The 23,587-nt window shown below is 51.2% G+C and overlaps 10 protein-coding genes across 10 annotated transcripts; 3 read left to right on the forward strand and 7 right to left on the reverse strand.

The window, feature by feature from the left end:
• Positions 1-595: 595 nt before the first annotated feature.
• Positions 596-2,143, reverse strand: N7525_006243 (threonine--tRNA ligase MST1; the record flags this gene model as incomplete). The annotated part of the gene is made up of 1 exon (XM_002569244.1): positions 596-2,143. One exon carries the CDS (start codon positions 2,141-2,143, stop codon positions 596-598), a length of 1,548 nt encoding a protein of 515 aa, XP_002569290.1.
• Positions 2,144-2,329: 186 nt separating this feature from the next.
• On the forward strand, positions 2,330-3,793 carry N7525_006244 (uncharacterized protein; the record flags this gene model as incomplete). The annotated part of the gene is made up of 1 exon (XM_002569243.1): positions 2,330-3,793. One exon carries the CDS (start codon positions 2,330-2,332, stop codon positions 3,791-3,793), a length of 1,464 nt encoding a protein of 487 aa, XP_002569289.1.
• A 1,172-nt stretch (positions 3,794-4,965) lies between these two features.
• On the reverse strand, positions 4,966-6,258 carry N7525_006245 (glycoside hydrolase family 16 protein; the record flags this gene model as incomplete). Its single annotated transcript, XM_061213658.1, is given in 3 exon segments — positions 4,966-5,814; positions 5,888-6,133; positions 6,145-6,258. 3 exon segments carry the CDS (start codon positions 6,256-6,258, stop codon positions 4,966-4,968), a joined length of 1,209 nt encoding a protein of 402 aa, XP_061068089.1.
• A 1,760-nt stretch (positions 6,259-8,018) lies between these two features.
• agdC (putative alpha-glucosidase) lies at positions 8,019-11,051 on the reverse strand (the record flags this gene model as incomplete). Its single annotated transcript, XM_061213659.1, has 7 exons — positions 8,019-8,946; positions 9,009-9,117; positions 9,166-9,693; positions 9,748-9,825; positions 9,882-10,125; positions 10,181-10,788; positions 10,844-11,051. The coding sequence occupies 7 exons, from the start codon at positions 11,049-11,051 to the stop codon at positions 8,019-8,021; spliced, it is 2,703 nt and encodes a 900-aa protein (XP_061068090.1).
• Positions 11,052-11,747: 696 nt separating this feature from the next.
• Positions 11,748-12,905, reverse strand: N7525_006247 (NAD(P)-dependent alcohol dehydrogenase; the record flags this gene model as incomplete). The annotated part of the gene is made up of 1 exon (XM_002569240.1): positions 11,748-12,905. One exon carries the CDS (start codon positions 12,903-12,905, stop codon positions 11,748-11,750), a length of 1,158 nt encoding a protein of 385 aa, XP_002569286.1.
• A 1,704-nt stretch (positions 12,906-14,609) lies between these two features.
• On the forward strand, positions 14,610-15,425 carry N7525_006248 (F1F0 ATP synthase subunit g; the record flags this gene model as incomplete). Its single annotated transcript, XM_002569239.1, has 3 exons — positions 14,610-14,856; positions 15,055-15,139; positions 15,194-15,425. 3 exons carry the CDS (start codon positions 14,610-14,612, stop codon positions 15,423-15,425), a joined length of 564 nt encoding a protein of 187 aa, XP_002569285.1.
• A 472-nt stretch (positions 15,426-15,897) lies between these two features.
• On the forward strand, positions 15,898-18,057 carry rok1 (RNA-dependent ATPase ROK1; the record flags this gene model as incomplete). The annotated part of the gene is made up of 1 exon (XM_002569238.1): positions 15,898-18,057. One exon carries the CDS (start codon positions 15,898-15,900, stop codon positions 18,055-18,057), a length of 2,160 nt encoding a protein of 719 aa, XP_002569284.1.
• A 155-nt stretch (positions 18,058-18,212) lies between these two features.
• On the reverse strand, positions 18,213-19,040 carry N7525_006250 (uncharacterized protein; the record flags this gene model as incomplete). The annotated part of the gene is made up of 2 exons (XM_002569237.2): positions 18,213-18,731; positions 18,843-19,040. The coding sequence occupies 2 exons, from the start codon at positions 19,038-19,040 to the stop codon at positions 18,213-18,215; spliced, it is 717 nt and encodes a 238-aa protein (XP_002569283.2).
• Positions 19,041-19,964: 924 nt separating this feature from the next.
• On the reverse strand, positions 19,965-22,316 carry N7525_006251 (uncharacterized protein; the record flags this gene model as incomplete). The annotated part of the gene is made up of 1 exon (XM_002569236.1): positions 19,965-22,316. One exon carries the CDS (start codon positions 22,314-22,316, stop codon positions 19,965-19,967), a length of 2,352 nt encoding a protein of 783 aa, XP_002569282.1.
• Positions 22,317-22,689: 373 nt separating this feature from the next.
• On the reverse strand, positions 22,690-22,983 carry N7525_006252 (uncharacterized protein; the record flags this gene model as incomplete). The annotated part of the gene is made up of 1 exon (XM_002569235.2): positions 22,690-22,983. One exon carries the CDS (start codon positions 22,981-22,983, stop codon positions 22,690-22,692), a length of 294 nt encoding a protein of 97 aa, XP_002569281.2.
• Between the last annotated feature and the right edge of the window lie 604 nt (positions 22,984-23,587).

Consider the following 23,587-nt stretch of genomic DNA (forward strand, 5'->3'; position numbering starts at 1 on the left):
GGTTGGGTATGGTTATAGCTAGGCCAAGCAGACTCAAGATTGAATTGATTAAAGCAAAAAAGAACTTGCTTTCAAAATATGGACACTGGGATTCTTTTATAGCGAAAAAAGAAAAGAAGACCAATTAAGAATGGGGAATATGCTGTGACTCAAATGAGCCTGTCAATGACGCCGAGTTTTCGGCGCCGACAGCGGAGTCACGTGACATATACATTGGTCGAGTTAGGGCGCGAGAATCTGCAATTGGCTTGCTGATGGGGCTGGTATATCTGCTAGTAGGTTTTCCGTGTCACTATATATTGTTTATGTTCACTTTGATTCCATTTTACAGCCATTTGCGACGGATATCTACTGTCCCTGTCTCCATTGGGACCCCGAACATCGGAGATATTTATGCCTGGGGCATCTACTCCGCGAATAGCCGCAGTGAGGCCACAACCGCAGGCATTGCTTGGTTTTAAATTGAAAGATGTGCAATAGGTTATACCTAGGTAGAACTTGAATTCGGCAAAATATCGGTCTAATATACAGAGTAAAATAGAAACACGCTCAAAATGTCAACACACATGGGTTATACAACATACAACATACAAAGTTACACAAAGTTCTTCTCTAGTTCGACCAACAGCGGATGCACCTCGTCCACACTAAGCTTAACAGCTCGAGGATTCTGTAGCGCATCACTACCTAGTCTGGCTTTGATCAGCGCCTGCAGGGTTTGAGCATCTTTATCTGTCTTGCTCTGCATCTGTCCAGTGACATCAACAGTGATACCACCATCGGCCAGGTCCCGTGATCCGAGAATGAAGATGAGGTTATACTTCATCTGTTTGGCGCGCTGAATCTTCTTGCCCAGGGTCTGTGCGCTGGTATCGACGTCAACCAAGAATGTAGAGTCGACAGAGGACAGTGGTCGGGGCGGCTCCGCGGTACCATCATTTAGCAATGCGCGGAAACCAGCGAACTTGGCTGCTGCTTCCTGAGCCTGGCGCACAACGGCATCGTCTTGGTTAACTGTCAGGACAATGGCCTGGCGCGGAGAAAGCCAGAATGGCCAATGGCCACCGTGCTGTTCAATCAGCAAAGCCAAAAACCGCTCCAATGAGCCGAAGATGGCGCGGTGAATCATAACTGGAGTTGCAACTCCGGGTGTGGCTGGATTGTAGTCTGGCTCACTCTCTGCAACTTGATACTCCAGCCCAAATCGCTGTGGCAGGTTCATGTCCAATTGAATAGTAGACAGCTGGTGGTACTTGCCAGCTTGGTCCTGGAGTTGGATGTCGATTTTGGGACCGTAAAACGCACCATCGCCCTCATTCAGCGCCCATTCGCGTCCGGTACTATCCAGAGCCTCGCGCAATTGCATCTCGGCATTGTCCCACATTTCCAAAGTCCCAATGTAATCCGTTTCGGGTCGAGTCGACAAAACTAATCGATACGGACCGAGTCCGAAGGTCTTCATAGCCATGTCCACAAAGCCCAGCGCGGATGCGATCTCCGACTTGATCTGCTGCCGGCGACAGAATATATGACCATCATCCTGATGGAAACGACGCACGCGCGTCAGACCAGTCAGTGAACCTGACACCTCGTTGCGGTGCAGGGGACTGAAGTCCGCGTAGCGCACCGGCATGTCCCGGTAGGAGTGATTCTGCGACTTGAAGAGTAGACAGTGGCCGGGACAGTTCATTGGCTTCAGTCCGTAGGATTCATCTTCACCTACTTCGCCATCTGCCTCACCACTGGCTCCTCGGCCGGTCACCTCATACATGTCATCCTTGTAGTTCTGCCAGTGTCCGGATATCTCCCAGAGCGACTTTTTGTATATGGTCGGGGTCAAGACTTCACGGAAGCCGTATTGTAGGTACTGGGTGCGGAGGAAGGAGATGAGTTTATTGACAACATGCGTGCCATTTGGGAGAAAGAGAGGAGATCCGGGACTGTAGACGGAAGAGGTGAAGAGCTCTTGCGCGGTTCCGAGAGCTCGGTGATCGGTGGGAGGTATCGTTGGAGCTTCGGGTTTGTCAGAACACGAGCAATGGCGAATCGCAGTGTATGACAACTGTCGCGACCGTGTAAATTGCCATGGCAGGGATTTAACGCCAGGCGTTAGGGACGGTCTCAGGCGAAGCAGTGAGCGCATGGTTGAAGATTCTCAATTCCTTGGCCGCGGCGGTTTCTCCGATCTTTCTTCCCCCACCGCTTTACGCGTGCAACGGTCTGCTTGGGCCAGTCGCATTCAAAACATTTGACTCCGAGTCGTGAAATGTTAACTACAAAACATATTAACTATTATACAAGGTGCATGTCTTGCTGAGATGTTTACGCCATGTCTACAGAACAGCCTCGTATCCCAGATCGCCCGGCTCTTGGCGAATCCTGGGTGATAGCATCAACTGCTTCTCTGAAGGAAAAGGAAGACCCCACCAAAACTTCAGATTCCCGGCATGAAAGCAGCAAAGCGACCACGAAGACAGCCGGCACGACATCAGAGTCGCTGGCATCCTCATCGTCATCGTCATGGACCATATCAGGCCCAGAGCTCGTCATGCCCTCTATCTGCGAAACGCCTAATTTGGAAGGGTCATGGGTAGAATATGTACGGTCACCGAAGCAGCCAGGCTCAGAGAGCATGAGAAAACGACGCAAAGTTTCCATGCCGAACAGTGCAAAGCAGCGAGAGCAGGACCGGGCCGGCACTAAACCTGGAGATGCAGACGCTGGTTCTTCTGTAGAGACGACCACCAAACAAGCAGGCCTGGTGAAACCCGAGTCCATCTTTGGTGCCCATACTGTCCTCGTCCGCAACGCAATCAACACAGTCTTGATCGCCATCATCCTGCATCTTCTGGTTCTCCCCGAGGTAGTCTATCAAGCCAAAGACCTCTGCCACCTCCCAAGTATCAAAACTCTCTATCCCGGCAGCTGCATCACCCTCTCCGCGACATACCCACCACGCGGCGCCTACCCATCCGCAATACCCCCAGAAGAAACTCTCGCAACCTCGCAGCGCCAACTGGAATCCATATTCGACACCGCCCTCGAAACCTTCACCCCTCTATCCGCAATCCTCAAACAAAGCGAAAGCATGCTCGCCGACCTAGAATCACAACTGAAATCGACCTTCCCAGACGCTCGCAACGCTCTGGACCTTGAATTCACCGGCAGCAACCAAGCGATTCAAACAGCAGTATGGGAATTCGACTCTCTACGCGCAGACCTCCGCTCCGCAATCGAGAGCCTACTCGCCTCACGGCCAGCAACCGAAATAAGCGGCACAGCCGCCCTAGACACACGACTCGCGACCCAAATGCGACGACGCGAAGAGTACCTAGACCGACTGCGCGCACAGATCCGCAGCAAAGCAGACTCCCTCAACGCGCGATTCGCAACACTAGACGACCACCTCGAAGCAGTGGACGGGATCGTAGCGCGCGAAGAACGCCGGAGCCCAACATTGCACAAATACCAATCTCCATCTGATGACGGCAGCAGCGACCGACTATATTCCGTGCTCGACTCGCTCCCGCTAGGACCGTTCGGGGCATATTTGTTCCGGGGACGATCATCAGAAGATGCAGATGCCAATCCGGTTGCGCTGACGGAGTCGTCATCGTCTGCCGTGGCCTCCACTGCATCCACTGGATCTACACCGACACCCCGGCCCGCGGCAACTCTTGCCTTGCTCCGGGTCGCGGCCACGCACCATCGTCCCGTTGCTGACTCGGTGTTGCGCCTATCACGGCAGTTAAGGGATGTGCGACGTGCGGCTGGGGCTGGGTCCACTTGGTGAATTGAGTCTCCACAGGGGGCTGGGAGAGAAGCTCAGATTTGGTGAAGGGTCCGAGAGTTGATCGACTTTTGAAAGGGTGTTAAGGTGTTGCCGTAGTTACAGTCTGATTTGGGGAGTCCATGTTACTTTTTTGTTTTGACTTGTGGCGTTTTCCTATCCGAGAAGATGAGATGAGTTAGATGCAATAATGAGCCACGACAGTATTTTTACCTTTCCCATTTTGCTTTTACGAAGGATACTGTACTACAATATACGGGATATGATGTAAACACAAAGATCCACAAGTCATGTTGAAACGCACAGAATACACCTGGGCATCCATGGTGTCCCTGGATTAAGGATGGACCCGACCCTTTTTTGGACTATCCATGGTTCGGCCATAAAATCGTCGCCCGACCAACCAATCCGACTACAAACATCTCTCTCGGTAGAATTCATCATCGGCCAATTCATCATCGGCCAATCCATCATCGGCCAATCCAGGCCCAGGCCTGTTACAATCAAATTCAATCAACTTCTCGATCCATGGTTCACAGCGAATGCATTTTCCGGTGTGAACCTTGGTTTTATTTTGTACGTACCTAGGTAAAATCTCGGTGCCTATTCTTAGTGTTCTTGTCCGGAGAGGCCGATGGTGGACTTGCATATGTAACTCGAACCCTAGAAAATAAGTCCAATATGCATGGCATAAATGCGACGCAAATGTTAACCTTAAGGCATGTAGGATAAGGTTTTGAGTATACGAGCACAATGCGAACGGAAAGCCACGAGACCTACGACAGGAAATAAGCGGTGAGGAGATCTAGGCTGCAGGCTACGATGCCCTGGAAATTGGAAGTATGTAATCTGTGGAGTCAATTGACTTGATATTATTGCGTTTGCTCAATGGCAAAGGTATGTATGACGCTGATAGATACATCATGTCCGCCCAAATAAAATCGCCCACGTTACCGGACTATGCCAATGAACATATCCGGGCAACCAAAGGATAGATTGGAGGCATTTGAGCGCCAAGGACAGCGAAAAGGGAAAAAAAAATGGTACAGCCTGAAAAAAAAAAAAGTAAAATCGCACCCATGAACCATTATCATACCCGGTCCAGCCAAGTATCCTCTTTCGAGGCGCGTTTCATTAATGATGCGTCAAAAAGTCAAAGCGCTCAAAAGGGACATTTACAGCTGGAGAAGGGCGGTCACCAGACCCAGGAGGGAGACAGGTCCCAAGTAGCTGGCAGCAGCAGAGGCAGCTGCGTTGAAGCTAGGGCTGGCACTAGCGCTGGCGCTGGCGCTGGTGGACGAGCCGGAACCGGAGGGGGAGCTGGAGCTGGCGCCAGTCTCGGTGCTCGAGCCGGAGCCGGGGCCGCTAGAACCGCTGGGGGAGGCACCGGAGCTGGAAGCACCGGCAGCGGAGCTGGAGGCAGCAGTGGACTCGGCAGACGACGAGCCGGAGGTCTTGGTAGCCAGAGTGGTGGCAGCGCTGGAAGTGCCCTCGGTGGTGGTCGAAGGAGAGTCAGTTGAAGAGGCGGCCTCAGAGGAGGAGCTGGTGGCAGCTTCGCTGGTGGTGCTGCGCGAGCTCACGGCGTTGGAACCGGTGAACTTGATGCTGTCGGAGGAGCCAGACTTGTCAGACCAAGTGTAGGACTCGGCGGGGTTGGCGTTCTTGACAGTGATGCTCTTGATGTACATGGAGTAGGGGCCCTGGGAGTAGTCGGTCGGACCGCCAGCCCAGTCAATGGTACCCTGGGCGTTGGTGGGAGCGCCACCGGCCCAGATACCAACGCGGATGTTCATAGGGGTCTGAGGGTAGCGAGCACCACCCTGGGCATCATTGTAGTTGACAGTGCGGACAATCTTGCCATCAATCAACCAGTTGGTAGATTCCTTGGCCCATTGGATGGTGTAGGTGTGGAAAGATTCCGTAGGAGCGGAGACGGGGACCCACAACTCACGGTCGTAGGTCGAGGTGTCGCCCTTTCCGAAGTAGTTGGTCATAATAGTGTCACCCTTGGTGCCCAGTGCTTCCTGTATTTCAGTTAGTCATTGTTCTACCATGGAGACTTGGGACTAATAGCCCGAGTTTTGAGATATCACGTACCCAGTCAAGCTCATCCTTGTCATCGGACTGCAAGAAGGCGGAGCTGACAATGCCTTGGCCATGAGAGGTCTTCATCTCAATAGACAATTCGCCGTAGAAGAAGTAGAAGTCGCTGACCAGGGTAGGAGCATCTCCTTCCTTGTTGATAGTGAACTCGGCACCATTGGAGCCAGTGGGGACTTTGCCGCCGCTGATCTTCCACTGGTCGAGGCCACTGGCCTTGGTGAAGTCAAAGTGAATGTCGGACTCGGTCAGACCCTTGTTCGGGGGCAAGATTTCTCCATCGGGTTGCAGTCAGAGTAAGTCTGAGCGGAAGCCAGAGGGGCAGCCACGGCGAGAGCCGCAGCAACGAACTTCATGAAAGACGGCATTGTGTATGTGATGATACGCGTCAAGAGAAGTGAATATGTAAACAAGAGAAAAAGAAAGGGAAAGGGGACCCTATTAAATATAAATATTATCACAACTAGCGACGAAAGCGGAAACGAGAGTGGATGGAAAACCTTGGGAAGGAACAACTGGGAGGCACCACTTTATCTACTCCACAATACCCCATACAAGACACAAGATACAAGAAACAAGAAATATATATTACATACTAAAAAAAGGGAGGCGGGAGTGACTTTGGACGTGGCGATGAGGGATGATGATTGGATCTCGGGGGACAAGGCCGCTGAGACAAAAGGTCCAGTCAAGTGGAGCTTTGGATCTTCCCATGAGGGGAAAGTGGAGCTGAGAGATTATTGGGATGAGGCTGGAAATGTATTGTACATGTGCATGTAGTATATCATTCTATATTATACATATGTATGTATGTATCTTGTGTATAGTGACTCAAGTATGTAGTAGTTGATCAGCCGATCCGATCATATGTTAAGAGTACTTGGTACATGTAGTGATCACATTTTGTATGGAGTAGGCACTTAACTGTCATTACATCAAAGGGCCCATAAAAGAAAATTCAATAGAAAGAATAATAAGAATTACAAGAAACCTAACTGTTTCTGTATGTCTGACATCTCGAAAAATAGGAAAATAAGAAAATAGGCTAACCTAAGCGACCGCCAAGGTTCTTTTTCCGCATCCGAGGTCTGCCCAGGTGATTTTATATTACAATTCCAATGAAATTTATTACACTCTACCTCAATCATATGGCTCATTGTATGTGGTATTTACGGTAGAGATCACCCCTGGATCAAATTAATGCCTATCATCAATATCACATCCATGCAACCATGCAATCATGAAACACGAAACGCGGCTTGAACACGGACTCCGTAGTCTATGAGGGCTTTGCCTATACTCCGTATATCTTTTCTCTTTCCACTACGGAGTACAGAATACAATAACAATATAATATTCTACTTGGCACTCTGTACTTGGTCCTCGCTAAAAAATTAAATTAACCAAACTCGATACAACATACTAATAATAACAACAAATGTGAATTTCTAGGACCCACGGGTTTACCTATCAAATGACTCAGGAACTAGCGGCCTGTGCCTGAACTAGTGCCGGATACCACCTCACTCGGCGCTGAGTGAGACCTTTGCCCTTAGAATAGCCTAGTACCGGTTTAGGTGTAGAAGAGTATTATTATTATCTTTTTTCGTCCTCTGTACTCCGTACCTTTCTGGAGTTGTTCAAGACTCGAAAGACTCGAAATTTTCATGTCTCAAGCCACTGTCTTTCTTTCCCCTCCTAACCACCCCTCTTATGCAAGGCCATGCAAGGGGTTGTTATTGTTTTTGAGGTTTCTTTTTCAAACACCTCAATCAATTATAATTGATTATACACTGATACAGCCTTACGGAGTACATATTCATACACGTGATTGCTAAGTCGTCTGGCTGAGATGCAGGAACGTTAATCCAATAACCGTTTCGAGTCATTATTCTACCCCGAGTAAAAATACTCGCTTACATGGAATATCCAAGACCTCTAATTTTAATTTAAAATTGCAGGCCAAATTGAGTCGAACAAAGAAAAACGTGGCGTTCGGAGCCTTAAAAGAATGTGTCGGGTTGTTCCCCGGAAAAGTAACCGGCATCCGCGGATCCCGCAATCTAAAAAAAAACAAACCTCATCAACCATAACCCTAACAACCCCTACGGAGTATAGTGTGAGAACCTCACAGTGTCACCTCGGCAGGCCCATTCAACTCGATCTGGACTTTCTTTGTAACACTCTGCCTCTGAGCATCATACCCAACATCCCGACGCTTATTCTTCTGCCCAAGCAGCGTAACAGCCTCAACAGCCACATTAGGACGATACCCGAACCGACCCTGGATCCTAAGCTTGCCATCCCGGTACTTGAACTGAATATCTGCCGCGGAATCCGGCTGAATTGACTCGCCATCATCAATATACAGCTCACCCTCCGCGAACCCATCAGCGTTAGGCGCAATGAGAATCTCAAAGCCGCGCTTGCGCAGATCCGTCGTGGTCTTAGCACTCGCCGTACGGAGGGGGATGATACTCCCACCACGGATATGGATCGGGATATCGGTAATAACGAGATCAGTGATCGTCTTCACCGATCCCTCGCCCTGCACAGCGACACCAGTAAACCAATCATAGAAGAGATCCTCGGGGAAATAGGCATCGACAGAGGTAGCGCCCTCTTCCGAGACAGGCGAGACGAGAATGGAATCACCATAAAAGAACTGCAGCTCATTACCAAAAGTATTACTATCCTCGGGGTAGACATAGAAAAGCGGCTGGAGGAACGGAGTCCCCGTCAAGGTCTGACGGTAAAAGGAAGTATAGAGGTAATCGAGCAGACGGTATCGGATATCAATAATCTTCTTCGCAGCCTCTGTGACAGTAGGCCAGCGGTAGAATTCCTGCGGTATGGTACCGAACTCGTTGTGATTCCGATAGAACGGATAGAACCCGCCGAGCATTGCCCAGCGCGCGCACAGTTCTTCCGTCGTATTTCCGGCGAAGCCACAGACATCGCTACCAACCATTGGGACCTGGAAAATCGAAGCGAAGGCTAGCATTTGTGGGATTGACACGCGGTATTTATCCCATTGGCTGAAATTATCGCCGAGCCTGTTTGGGAACGGGTTAGAATGTATATGGCAGGCCGGTTTGGAAGGTTTGTGTAATCTTACCAGTGGCCGACCTGAGAGCCTGCCCCGGCGAAAGTGCTACGCGTGATAATCAAGGGGCGCACGTTGGGTCGACGCTTCAGCATTGCCTCGCGGGAAGCCGAGCTCATCACTAGGGTTGATATTAGGAAGGATCCGATAATGAAGACGAGGGACTTACTGGTTCCATAGAGATTGTGCGTGACATACTCTGCGTAGCCCTCGCCAGCATGGATGATGTCAGTATCAATAGTCTTATTGCTAATGGAACCAGCCGCGTTTGCGATCTGATAAGGCGGGTTAATGAGGTCTCGACCGGGCAATCCGACCTTCTTTGCCTTCATACGACTGCCTTTCCCGCCTACACTACGTAGCTCTAGGACCGCATCGTCTCTCTTTACCCGGTACTTAGAAAAAGGCCCAGGTAAGGAAGACCCGGGCTGGAAATCAGCCGGGAAACCCGGGATATGGCGTGGAGGCGACCGGACTGGTGGAGGTACTGGGGGTAGGTTGTTCTGCTGAGCATACTCTGCAGGGTTCTTGCAGGGGTATGGGCAGAAGTTGGAAGCTTCGTTCATGTCTATCCATAAACCGTCGATGTCAACGCCGTCTCTTGGGCTGAAGAATCGCTCGAATTCGGAGTTCCAGTATCTCTGTGTCTCTTTGTTGAACCAGTCTGGATAGACGGTTAGGCCGGGCCAGACGGCGCCTGGGGATATTCTGTTAGGAATGGTAGGCATTGTACTTCTGCCAGTACTCTTACCTTGGTAGAGCTCGTTCTGTTCATTGCCACGGTGCAGGAAGATTCCCTGGTCGTGGCCTCTTTCGAAAGCACCATTATCTGATAGCACATTCCCCGTTAGAGTGGATTAGGGGGCAAGTGATTGCAACACTTACCAGAGTTACTGACGGCCGGGTCGACCATGACTATATAATGCTGATCATGCTTGTGGAGATACGAAACCAACTCGCGCATTTTGTCAATAGGGAACCGCTCTTCGTCTAGAGTGAATACCCGTCGAACATTCATATAGTCAATGTCGGTCCACATAGTCTCGAGTGGGATTCCAGCACGGCTGTAGTTGTAAACTACCTCTGCGACATCAAAGACATCCTGGTAGCCATATCGGCAGTTGTGGTACTAAAAATTCTTTAATTAGGGCACAGCTACAAGAACCCATTGGAAAATAACATACTCCAAAAGTCCAGTAACTTTGCATAGCAGGGAGACCAACGACTTCAGAGTACTGCTCGCTCACTTCCTTGGGGGTCGGACCGGCCATGAAGTAGAAGTCTAGGACTCCGCCGAGCGTGTTATACTCAAGGTATTGTTTGCCATCAGCTGTCTTATCAATCTTGATGTCCATGCCGTTAGAGTTCAAAAAGAAGACTCCGTGAGTGCCATTCTCTCCACGGTGATCAACGTAAATAGGATGAGTACCGTAAAGGTTTGAGTCGGAGGGGACGCTATATGCGTCACGGTTCCAGATAGTACGAGTGTAGTCAGTGGTAGGCAGACGCAGCGAATCAGTGTGCTCCCCCAGGCCATACAGGTTCGGATCATCGGGAAGCCAAGTGCGCAAATTCAAGTACTGAGACTGGAAGATGATGTTGGTGTCAGAAGTATCGAAGAGCACTTCCTCCTCGCGTAAGACTCGGAATGAGAAAGGATTCTCTTCGAAGTCGAAGCGAAGGGCGGACTCCTTTTGATGGCCTTTTGCACTCTGGGGCCTGGGGAGAACAGAGTCTGGTACTTGATAGACCTCCTCATCGGCATCGTAGATTATGACATGAAGGCGGGTTTCTAGTAGAACGATAAGCATACATTCATACTTGAGTACAGGGATGTCATAGTATACCAGTTTGTGCCTCTACAAGGAGCTTCAAGTTTGGAAGATCCGTGCCATAGATATTACAGGCATCTCCAGCAAGATCGAGGTCAGCAGTCAATCTCTGGCCCAACTGCTTCACATTGGAAGCTTTATAACCAGGACAACTGTCAAGCTGGGATTTCGATCCCAGGACGGAACCCACAAGGGGAGCCAGGAGAAACAAAGAGCCTTTCATGTTTAAAACCGGGCGAGCATTGAAGCACACAAACACAGCATACACACAACAGGATACACTGAAGACCGTAGATTGACAAGAGGGCCAGTGTACCCTTTTAAGGGATGCACTGGTCCAGATCTAGATTGAGGAATGGAGTGTTGGGTGATACAACATGGATGAACGAGATGCTAGAAAGAGATGCATTTGGCCACATGATTACTGGCTTTGCATAACATTACATTGACAATTGTTCTGTCACATCACCATATTCTACAATTATTGGATGCGCCCTCTTGGTTGTGACCCGTCATTCCGGGTTTGGGCCTACATCAGGTAGGGTAGCTCCATTGGCTCCAGATTCATGCTGCAAGCTCCAGATTTTACTCCATTCTATTATTGCTATGTTGTATGTTTTTTGTTTCCCCATCCTTATTCCGAATTAAGCCCGAGAATGACGTGAGAGCGTCTTGACTTGCAAGGTCCTCTGTCATCTGTTACCTTAACAATTGAGTTTTACCTTTGACCTTCTACATTCAACCAAGACTTGCGTTAAATAACCATTTCATGGGCTTTCTATTCCACCCAAGGGCATCCTCTAAACATCATTCATAAATATAAAAAGAAAATCGTCAACGCCAACGGCAGCGGCCGCTCTTGATCCCAACCAGAAACCCGCTGATGTTCTCAAATACGGCTCTTTTTCACTCTCTTCGCTCAATACTTCTGGCCAGCAGTGGCGGCCTTAACGTCCTCCTCCGAGCTCATAATCTGCACCTTGATGGCACCGGTCTTAGGGTTGGAGGCAGTCTCAAAGGCCTGAAGAGCGTTTTCGAGGGAGTAACGGTGAGTAACCAACTTGCTCAAGTCGATAACACCGTTCTGAATCAGGCGAATAGCCCGAGGCCAGGTGTTGCAGTAGCGGTACTGGTACTGCAGGTCGATCTCCTGGGTGCTGAGACGCATGAAGGGAATGGTCATCTCATTCTTGCCAACACCGATGACAAACACCTTACCACCGAACTTGACACTCCAGATGGCGGAGTTGACACTGCTCTCGACACCGGTGCACTCCAGGGCCAGCTTGGGGCGCAGGGCGTCAGGGCCAGAACCCTGGCCGTCATTTAGGGCATTAATGATACCATCGGCACACTCTTCGGCCGACTTGCCAATCTCAACCTTATAGGTGCGCACTTCAGGGACCAGGGACTTAGCGAAGGCCAAGCGGCCCTCGTCGATATCAGTGATGACAATAGGACAGGCACCAGCAGCACGTGCGCTAAGCAAACTGATCAGACCGATAGGACCGGCACCGGTGATAAGCAGCGGGTCACCGAGACGCAGACCGCTGCGCTCGATAGCAGCCAAGGTCACACTGAGGGGCTCCAACATAGCACCGTCCTCATAGCTCATATCGCCGATCTTGTGGCACCAGACGGCGGGGTGATTGACGTACCGCCGGAGCAGGCCGTCGACAGGCGGGGTGGAGAGGAAAGCGACATTCACGCAACCGTTGTAGCGACCGGTCAGACAGGGCTCGCAGGCGTTGCAAATAACGTTGGGCTCAACGGCGACACGGTCGCCGACCTTGAGGTGAGTAACATCAGGGGCAACAGCGAGGACCTGACCGGCTGATTCGTGACCGAGGACATGGTCGCCCGTGACGATCATGGGGCCAATGCAGCCGGCATGCCAGAAGTGCACATCGGATCCGCAAATACCAGTGCTGCGCACCTCAATTGTGACCTCGCCAGCCTTCAGGCCCTTGCCAGCGTTGATGTCCTCTGCGGTCGGGGAGGAATCGGCGATCCAAAGGTCATGTTTAGGGTTGGTGTAGACACCGATGTTGGTCTTGGTGACGGTTGCGGAAGCCATTGTGTAGTGTGTGTAGGTAGGAGGGGGAGAAGAAAATTGTGAGTAAAACGCCTAAATGCGAGGAAACAGCCGCTTTAATACTCAAACCCGCAAAATCAGTGTCCGGTGATCTCATACTGTTCAACCCCACGGTGATACATATGGAGTAACAAGAAAAGTGGAGTGGAGGGGCTTTCGATTTAACCGGGGGGGTTAAACTGCTTTCTCCGTCTCAATTAGGAAATCCTTACCCGCTCCCAGTCTCGGGCCGAGTCTCGATCGGCTATCGGTTAATATTTGTGTTGAAAATTTGCATTTTTCTTTTTCTCCAGGGCTAATTCCTCATGTTCTGGTTTGGTTCATAACGTGGACAATCTGAAGTATTTCTGGCCCAGGAAAATGTGGTATAATCCGGGCAAGTAAGAATCCATTATATATCAACAAGAGAGGCAATTCTCCGGCGGGGAAGAAATTCAAGTGGAGGAAATGCCTTTCTCCGAGATAAACAGTGCAAACTTTTTATTGCCTCAGGCACCTGTGTCTACTCACTTTACACCTGACCTCAGGAGCATCCATGGATGGATATCTCTCTACTACCCGGGTATATATCTACATATACAACATCTTGCCATGCCTGGACGCTAGATGTTTCCTGTTACAAACCTATCATGGTGGGATCCAGCAACCAATCTCTCGGATATTTCATAGGTAGAACGGGAAGGTGTGTAACTGTTGTTGTCATCTGACTACTTACTGCGTACATGCAGGTAGTATCGTGTCAGACAAAGATTAGGCCCAGGTTGAACTTGTACTAACTTTCATTGGACTGGCTGCTACTGTTGTTTCGTAGTGTCGCAATTGGAATGTGATCATGCATGCACATAAAGGATGGTATATGTAGATATCTAGTTGGACAGTATCTACTGTAGCATCATGCATACGCATGTAATCACCTAAAAATAATTGGTCTCTATATAGATAGTTTCCCTAGGTAGCTTCTATGTTGTATGTTTGTCGGGCGATCCTCTTTGGCTTATAGAGCTAGCCGCTTTCTTATAGTAAATTCGATCGTAGCCTCTCTTTGTTTCTTGGCATATCATCGATCTTTTATTCTTGATGCATGATCTAGATCATAGTTTAGACTTTTCCACTCAATCGTGGTGATCAAGGGAAACAAACAGTTTAGCCTGGTAAAGTATTGCACTATATATTTTGATTGACAACAGCTTCAATACACTACTTTCTCCCTCACCCTTTTTGCAAAACATTCCAATTAAAAAGTATTTCTGTCTATTTGGGATGACAAAAAGAAAAACACCATATCATTTCTATCGTCCGGAATATAGTTCCAGCTTACGATTCGACTTATATGGCCGGATGTAGGCACATTGCTATAACAAGGTCCTAAGATTCCTATCCACTTTCAGATTCACTCCAAGCAAGACAGAACTTATCTTGTAGCCAGTAAACTCATAAATTACTAAATTACTAAATTACTAAACTGCGTTCATGTCTATAATTCAGAAAAGTATATTGTTTACTTGGGCTCAAAGGCGACTCACGTGACCTGCAATTCCTGAAGTTCCCGAGCGTCAAATCTTCATCTGGTTCTGCCGTTGCGCGATACTCCAGATCATTAGATCATACTGCCCTCCTATTAGCGACTGCTTCGGGTGTCTTTTGTTTAATTCTTCTTTTCCACTCATTTCCCCCGCAGTATCCAAAATGCCCGCCGCCACCCGTGCCGTCCTGCGGCAATCGCAGTTCCTGACCCGGAGAACCGTCGTCAGACACGCCTCGTCCACCTCGGAGGCTGCCTCCAAGGCTGGTGAGACTGCTTCCTCAACTGCTTCCAAGGCCTCTGAGGGTCTGTCTAAGGTCTCTGCCTCCGCTGGTCCTGCCATCTCGAACGCCGCTGGTGCCCTGCGCAAGATCGGTGGACCCGCCGGCAAGGTCATCTCTTTCGTCGATTGTAAGGGACACTCTTGATTTTTGTCCCGTTTGGATGGTTACAATGGAGCGTTGGACATTGGGTACTCATCTAAGGAGAAAGGCACCGATTGGCCGATTGATCTGGTTGGAATCGTGCCACCCAATTCCAACCTCCTTGTTGACTTAAATCCGCGGATTACATTTGCAAGGGTGCATAGCTAACCACCAATCACTCTAGCCATGATCCCTCCTACCGTCTACTACTCCAAGGTCGGAATTGAGCTCGGCAAGCTGGTGTTCCGTGGCCAGAACATGGCTCCTCCGTAAGTCGGACTCCGTACTCCATCCTTTACTCGCAATCTAACAATTCCTCCTAGCAACCTGGCCACCTTCCAGTCTTACTTCCAGCCCTTCATCACCAACCCTGCCGCCCTCAAGACCCTCCCCTCCCCCTCGTCTATCCTCGCCTGTATCCGCAACGCCAGCCCCAAGCAGATGGCCCTCGCTGGTGTCACTGCCGCCGAGGTCATTGGCTTCTTCACCGTTGGCGAGATGATCGGCCGTATGAACATTGTCGGTTACCGTGGCGAGCCTGCGCACGCGCACTAAGTGGATGTGGATAGAAGAGAATCGTCCTTTCCTTTTTTTCCTATGTTAATCTTCCCCGCGCTGTGTATGATAGACGATGGAAATTAAACTGTTGTCTGAGATAGACCTTGTTACTGCAATTCATTCCCTGTACTGTTTGTGCCTTCGTGCTCTACGAAAGTGTAAAGTCTACTGTTTATACGCTCAGTTGCAATCTGAAGGTCCATTTGACTTGTTTCTCCTTATTCTCCCCTAAACCTCTCTGTAACCATGGTCTAGATCTCTTGGGTGTGAATAGCAATCCTAATACTATGTATTCTATACCTATCAAATGCAAATAATTGTATCTGCGGACATTGTTATTCTCGTTATGTTGTCCACGGCCTCTGCGGTGATGTACGAACAACGCTGATTGGCCCGGGAGCAAAGTCGGCGGACCACTTTTTTTTCTTTTCAGAATATCAACGACCTTTTCGACTCAACCACCAAAGATATGGATGCGTTCAGATTGTTGACCAGATCAACAAAATTAAAGCCTGTATCGTCGGCTACAGACTCGCGTCTGCCATCCACTGGGAAAGCAGCCAACCCGCAGCTCTTCCGGACCGCGGAGAGCGACAGCCTCGAGTCTGCCAAGAATGGCAAGAAAAGAAAGAGAGGCGCTGCTGTCCAAGAGGATGAGGAAGATGTCCCTGATCTCGACTTTTTCAGTTCAAATAAGCGCCCTGCGACCAATGTAACGGAAACCGCTGCTACGACCGTGGGCGACGATAAGAAAGTGTCCGCTCAGAATGCCGCATCCGACGACGAAGATTCCATGGATGAAGTGGAGCGTCGCACTATCTTAAATTCACACAAGATCAAGGTTACGGACATGCGCGACTTGGAAGAGATCCAAGCTGAACCTACATCTACCAAAGATTCCAAGAAGAAAAAGAAGAAGTCAAAGAAAGAAGAGGCGCCGACTCTCAGTAAGAAGGAACAGAAGCGCGCCAGACGCTTGTTCCCGGAGCCTCTGCTTAACTTCAAGGAGCTTCGGTCTAAATATAAGATCTCCTCGCGGCTTGCAGAGAATGTTGCGGAGCAAGGATTTACCGTACCGACAGAGGTCCAGCTTGGAACCCTTCCATTGCTTCTTGGAAAATCTTCTGAACCAGATCTTCTGGTCGTTGCTCCCACCGGCAGCGGCAAGACATTGTCATTCCTGATTCCCGTGGTCAACAAGATTGTTCGACACCACCACTCACATCCTGACGAGCATGGTATTTTGTCTCTGGTTGTGGCGCCCACCAGGGAGCTCGCAAGCCAGATCGTCAACGAGGGCCGCAAGTTAGTGGCTGGAACCGGCGTGAAGATCACGCTTATGAGAAAGGGCATGCGTGTTGGAGATGATAGTGTCGCCGATGTTCTTGATGAGAACAGCGAAGAATCTTCCGGGTCAGAAGATGAAGATGCCGAAAACAAGCCAACAAAGGAGCGAGCCAACGTCCCGGTCACCAAGAGCGATATTCTCGTCACTACGCCTCTAATGCTGGTCAATGCTCTATCTGCGAACCGGACGACTACCATGGCAACATTACCTCTGGTGCGGAGTTTGGTTATGGACGAAGCCGATGTCCTCTTGGACCCATTGTTCCGGGAACAGACACTCGATATCTGGAAAGCATGCTCACACCCCGATTTGCGCGTCGGCCTTTGGTCAGCCACTATGGGATCCAATATCGAGGACCTCACCAAGTCGACCATCAAAGAGCGACTGGAAGACCTCGGACAAAAGCCAAGCGAGCCACATGCGCTACTTCGTCTGGTTGTAGGGTTGAAAGACTCTGCAATCCCCAACATTGACCACAAACTCGTGTACGCAGCAACAGAGCAGGGTAAACTGATGGGACTACGCCAACTTCTTCGCCCAGCTGCAGCATCAGCATCAGATATCCGCCTTCGCCCTCCCTTCCTCATTTTCACACAGACTATCCCTCGTGCGGTGGCTCTACACTCAGAACTCAAATATGATATCCCCGCCGAAGCAGGTGGATCCTCACGTATCGCGGTTCTCCATTCCGATCTCTCAGATGGCCAACGGTCCGATATCATGCGCGATTTCCGCAAAGGCGAGATTTGGATTTTGGTTACAACGGATCTGCTAGCCCGCGGCGTCGACTTCCGCGGTATCAACGGCGTCGTCAACTACGATATCCCCAACTCGGCGGCCGTCTACGTCCACCGCGTGGGGCGAACCGGCCGTGCCGGTCGCGAGGGCGGTATCGCCGTCACTTACTACACCAAGGAAGACATTCCTTACGTGAAGAGCATCGCCAACATCATCGATGTCAGTGAGAAGCTACGCGGCGGTGAAGAAGGCGACAAGTCCATCCAGAAATGGCTGCTCGACGCTTTGCCAAATTTGAGCAAGAACAGCAAGAAGGACATGAAGAGGCATGGTGTCAAGGCGCGCCAGACCCCAAGATTGGCCGATAAGGAAGACGATGGAAAGGGCGCTCGTGGTATGAGAATCAGTACTAAGAGTGGCTTTGAGCGCCGCTTGGAGAACAAGAAAAAGGGTGCTATCGCGGCCAGCCGCAACAGGAAGGCTGCCGCAGCGGCTAGCGGCAATGTCAGTGACACTGGTAGCTGGAATGGTTTGGACGATTGAAGGCTCAAGTTTCTGTACAATACACTATTTCAAGGTTGCTACCGCGGTATTCCCATAATCACGATCATATCATAAACACATTAAGTCATTTTATAAGTATATACACATAAGTCCTTCGTCTCAATCATGATATTTACCCCCGCTCTCTCATGCATCTACTTCTGACTCTGACCATTCCCTTGACCCTGTTGAGCTGCAGCCTGAGCAGCAGGAGGCGGCGGCGGCGGCGGCGGAGGCTCCTCAACAACCTTCCTCACCAGCTTGACAGGCACAAACGCACAATCCAACATTCCCTGCTCCTCAAGAACGCGGGCAAGTTCATCGCCATCAAGATCATAATAAAGCGCCCATTCACCCTCCTCCTCTTCAACTGCAATGAAAGCATTCTGTTTCCCTTTGAGGGAAATGATCCTTTCATCTTTACACCAGTCCCACGGCTCGACAATCTGCTCCACACTCTGCGACCGATTCCCGTACCGCAACTCATGGGTTTCGGTATCTGCGTAGATCCAATTTAGAAGGGGCGGGTCGTCCTGAACATAAGTGGGGAGGCCGAGGCCGCGCTCGCGCTTGAGATGTTTCAATTCTTCCGGTTCCGGGTACTCGATATAGAAGGCCAGTGCTGTAAAAGCTGGTGGGGATCGTTTGGAGGGATCTGGGTCGGCGAGATAGACCTGCGCGAGTGGTAGTGTTAGTCTGCATATAGTTTTGGGCTCTGATGATGATGTTAGGAGGGACTGGGGCATCTCTTAGCTCTTAATGTTATTGGCATTTGGTTTCCTTACCTTCTCGTTTCTTACAACAACTGTCATCCCGTTTAACTCGCGGTCATCGTCTGTGTCCCCATCACATTCGGCTACGATGTTGAACTTCACCATGCGACGGGCCTCTTCTTTGCGCTGGTTTGCCTTGCGCTGCTCGCTGGTAGCGAGGGATACACCCGTCACCGTCGGGATGGAGGTAATGGCTAAGAGTCCAATCATTGTACAGGTGTTTGGTGCGGTATGGGATATTAGGTATGCGATGTTTTCTGTAATGCACGACTCGAGAGGTTAAGGGCCAGGGAATGGGTCGCAGTCGGTATATAGGTGATAGAAGATGCACCTATATAGACAGGATAATGTCCGGGTGGGGTCTTTCCTATCTGGGCTGCCGCTTTATGAGGGCGCTCATCATTGCACCGCCACACTTAACATGGCTTAGCCTAGGAGGTATTTTATCTGATGTAATGTACCGTACCTGTTTTTTATTTTTATTTTTCGTTTGTATGATACAGAATTTGTCTTTGGCATATTCTTGATATTCTTCCGAGCCCACAAAAAACGGAATTGAAGCGTCCAGTGGAAGCTGGGTTGGAAACTGGCTGCACGGTCGTGTCGTAGGATTATGTGTGCGTTGAATTTGGTGGACAAGGGTATACGTCACCCTTTGCCTTAATACTACTGTAAGCCACCTGCAGCTTTATAAGAACAGGTCAAATTCCCATAGTCCGTACCGGAAATCGCAATTATAACAAACCGGCTCTTTCTTTTACTCTTTTTGCCTTGAGTACTCAAATTCATCCCACGCTCATCTCCAATTTTGAGACATGAGAAATTTTCTTCTGGCCTTTGATCTAGCAAGTAAGAGACAAGATCAGTGCGCTTCTGGTGTCAAAGGAATGCACCGTGAGGTACGTTGAGCTTTGGGTTGAGTAAGTACTAGTGTGGACCAAATCCCTCCTGATCCGACAACTGACACAAATGCTTGCTCATCCACATAGTTAACCATCTCATCCGACCAACTGACAACCAGGAGACAAACTAATCATATCAAATAGTCTTAATAGCACCACGGGATGACATTCAGTCAACTAGAAGAACACACTGTCTTCTCAACTATAGTTACAGAACTCAACTCCAGCGCATCTAAGCCTGATTCCTCAGCTCCAACTTGGGCGAGCTCCAGAGCTTGCGAGTGGCCGTAAACAGCGCAGTTATCATGCCCTGGGCCTCCTTCGCGTCCATCTTCATGTCGCAGTCGGCCTCCGGCTTTTCGACATCCGCGACATCCTCATCCTCCTCCTCCTCCTCAACAGTGGCAAGGTGCTCCGTCTCCGTGGGCGGGGTCCTGGGCAGCTCGACCTTGACAGTGGCCGCATGGCTTGGAACGCCCTTGTCGTTCAGCACAAAGAGCATGTAGTACCCAGGGAGCGCAATGCCGGCATCAGCCGGGATGTCTGCTTCGAAGCGAGAAAGGCCATTCTCGGACTCACCGGACCGGGTGAATGACAGCGGAATGCGGCGCTGGTCGGTGTTGACCGTATGCGAGACTGTACCCAGGCGGATCAACGAGGCGTTTCTGATGTCTGCATCCGCCAGGAAGGCCAGCTTGGCCCCGACCTGCACGCGGAAATTGGCGACAATCTCCGGCGTGCTAGGACGCTCGGCCGGGGTGCCATCCTCGCGTAGCAGGTACGGCGGCGTGAAGATCTGAGCGTCGTAGTGGTTGGCCGTGCAGTTGCCACAAAGCCCGCTGCCGCCGTTGAGGACGGTGGCGTCCGGCAACAGGATGGACAAACTGTGGTAGACACGGATGATGTTGTTCTGCTTCAGGGGTAGGAAGATATCCCACTCGGGGTGATAGATCTCAGGTGTCAACTGGACGTCGCGCTCGTCCTCGTTGAAGGGCACGCCGTAGATCTCGCCACCGGTAATAAACACCGTGCCGTCCGGAAGCACGACCGACGTGTGGTAGACGCGCTGGTTGTACATACCGCCGGCGTTGACGACGACTTCTTTCGAGGTGCCGTTTAGGCCGGCATCTTGAACTCGCACCTTCCCGAAGGGCTCATTGATGGTGAGGAGACGGGCATTGCGGTGGCCAAACGAGCCGTCGTACTTTGCCTGGCCGCCAAATGTCACGATCTTGCCACGCACGGCGTCGAACATGACGGCGTTGCCCGACGTCGAGTCCTGGTCGTCGCGGCGGACCCTGGATTTCTTCACGAGGCCGTCACCGTGAGTGTCGAACCACAACATCTGCGTGCTCGGGCCGGCGTGGAAGACGGTACCCTTCTTCCAGCCAAACAGCCAGGCGTGGTTGTCTCTGCGGAGCGGGATGTCGCCCGTGTGAATGACATCAGCCTTGATATTGGAGAGGATGCGCCAGCGCCCGGTGGCCGGGTCATAGACCTCGCCTTCCTTAGGCATGTTGGAGCCGCCGCTCCACGAGCCGCCGATAGTGAAGATTTTGCCGTCGGACAGCGTGGTGGAGGAGTGGTATCCGCGGTGTAGGTTCATATCTCCGCCGGGAATCCAGTCCGAGCCGTCGTAGATGCTAGTCTTCTGCGAGTCGGCACCGCCGGACACGACGATGTTGCCATCGATGTCCATCGAGATGCCCGGGCAGAACATGTCGTGGTAGGTGTTGGTGACGTTGGTCTCCAGGATATCCTGCAGGTACGGGTCCCAGGTGGCCGTGAAGGTCTTGCCCCCGGGCGACGCAAAGAAGCGGTCGTCAGTCCAGGCCGACCAGAGCATGATCTGGTGGTGACCACCGATCTTGCTAATGCCATGGGCGCCCGCCGCGGCCGTGATAGGTAGGTCTAGGGTCGGGCCCCAGACGCCCTTGGAGGGCTCGTCGGGGAGCACCGCGTTGGTGGTGTAGACATTGACGTCGACGATCTTCGTGACGGCATCGGGATATTTATGGCTAGAATCATTGGATGGAGGCGCCTCACTCGTGGCCACAAGCTTGACGTATCGGCCTTGGATAGCTTCGAAGGCGGACAGCTTGGGGCTCTTGTTCCAGCCCCAGGTGCCGTACGCAACCTTCGTCCAATAGGCATTATCCACGCTGATATGGACCTCATGCTTGGCGATCTGGCCGCGGTCTCCCTGCCCCATGAGAGGACGGATGGAGATGCCGTTCACGATGCGCACTTCGTGCAGGTCCAGGGTGAGTTCGTCCTGCTTATGAACAGGGTGGGACTCGCTGGCCCAGTGGGTTTCCGCGAGACCGTCGTTGGCATACTCGCACCTACTGCCCACGGCTATGGTAGAGCAGAGCGTTGTGAACTCATTGCGGGGGAGGAGCTTGCCGCCATGAGGCCGGGCCTGCCAGAGGTAGGCCTCGGGGTCGATAGGCCCTTCGGTCTCGGGCTCGATGTGACTCGAATCGGTGGCAAATGGGATGTGAGACTTATGAGACCCTGCGTTGGCGTCCACAGAGCGTGCCATCAGCCCCAGGAGGAGGCACGAGGCCCAATGGAGCTTCATTTTCAACAGAAGTATGAAATAAAGATGGCTGTCTAAAGGGAGACAGCGCGGATGGGCCATAGAAATAGCAGGCGGGCGTCTCAGCCTAGCCACCCCCAGCACCACCCGCACGACGCTCGCACCAGGGCATGATGCAGAAGATGTGACGTAGGTGGTTTAACTGAAGTGGTCCATCAGTCCCATTCTTGGGAGCTTGCGATGCCCTCCGCTAGCCGTCCAAGATTGTGATCTGCGCAGCGTCTCCACACAGGACCCACCGGGCCCCCGCAGCACCAACAAGAACAAACCCATTATCATCCTGTGTCGATTATAGTTCACATCGCAGAATCGTGGTTCCAGCGGGAGATCCGACCCGGCCGCCCGGAGAGGGCCGTTACTTGACATTGACGTTTCCGGAGATATCATCCATCGAAGCGAACTGCCATGCGGACGGGAGACCCATGCAGATGAGGATGGAGACTGCCAGACTGGCACCCTCCAGACACAGCAGGACAGGCATGCTCGCGAATCGGACGTGGATAGTCGCAATCAATCGTGACCGTGCTGTCGGGTGAAAATGTGGTGAAATTCTCATCTCGGTGCTGATCCCTACTGCATCCCGATATCTGCCGGCCGTGCGCTCCTCTCCACCAGTTCCAGAGCTGAAAAGTGCTGCAGAACTCTTCATCGCGCTCCGTTGTGGGTCTTACTCTGGGCTCGTATAACATAGCTCCTATCATCTCACGATGATCCCACAGTGGACCCTTCTCCCGCCCTGGCAGGAGTTCGAACGCTCGATTGAGATTCCTGCATATCGATGACTCCACCGTGCTGGGACTAACAAGCAACCAGGGACCTCTCTGCGGAGTCTGCGGAGTCACACTTCCTCAGATGAACCACTGCAAAGCCAATAGTGCGTGGACCGGGAGCCCTCGCACCGCGATCTTCCACACCCAGCTGAGGAAATATCTCGTCTCCAGGGTCGCGTCCACTCGGGCCTGCATACGGAGTACTCCGTACCTTACGTATACTAGTTTTAACTATTAGCAACGCATGGCGCTAATTGGCCTGGGCCGTGATGGTCCATCACGGACGGAGACGTCGATGGTGTCGTGACTCCTCCCAGCTGAATTCGCATGGATGACAGCGCTGCCGCTGGCAGCAATTAGAAACGCATGCGTCTAATTGGCCATGCCACTCGTCGGCCATGACAGCAGTGAGGGAGATAGTGGGGGGAGATGGCCATAAGAAGTCGTCTATCCGGCCGGTCCATGGTCTCAGTCTGACAGATC

This window comes from Penicillium rubens (genome assembly GCF_028828025.1).
Source record: "Penicillium rubens strain IBT 27055 chromosome Unknown utg000003l_segment0_segment0, whole genome shotgun sequence".
Lineage (NCBI taxonomy): Eukaryota > Fungi > Ascomycota > Eurotiomycetes > Eurotiales > Aspergillaceae > Penicillium > Penicillium rubens.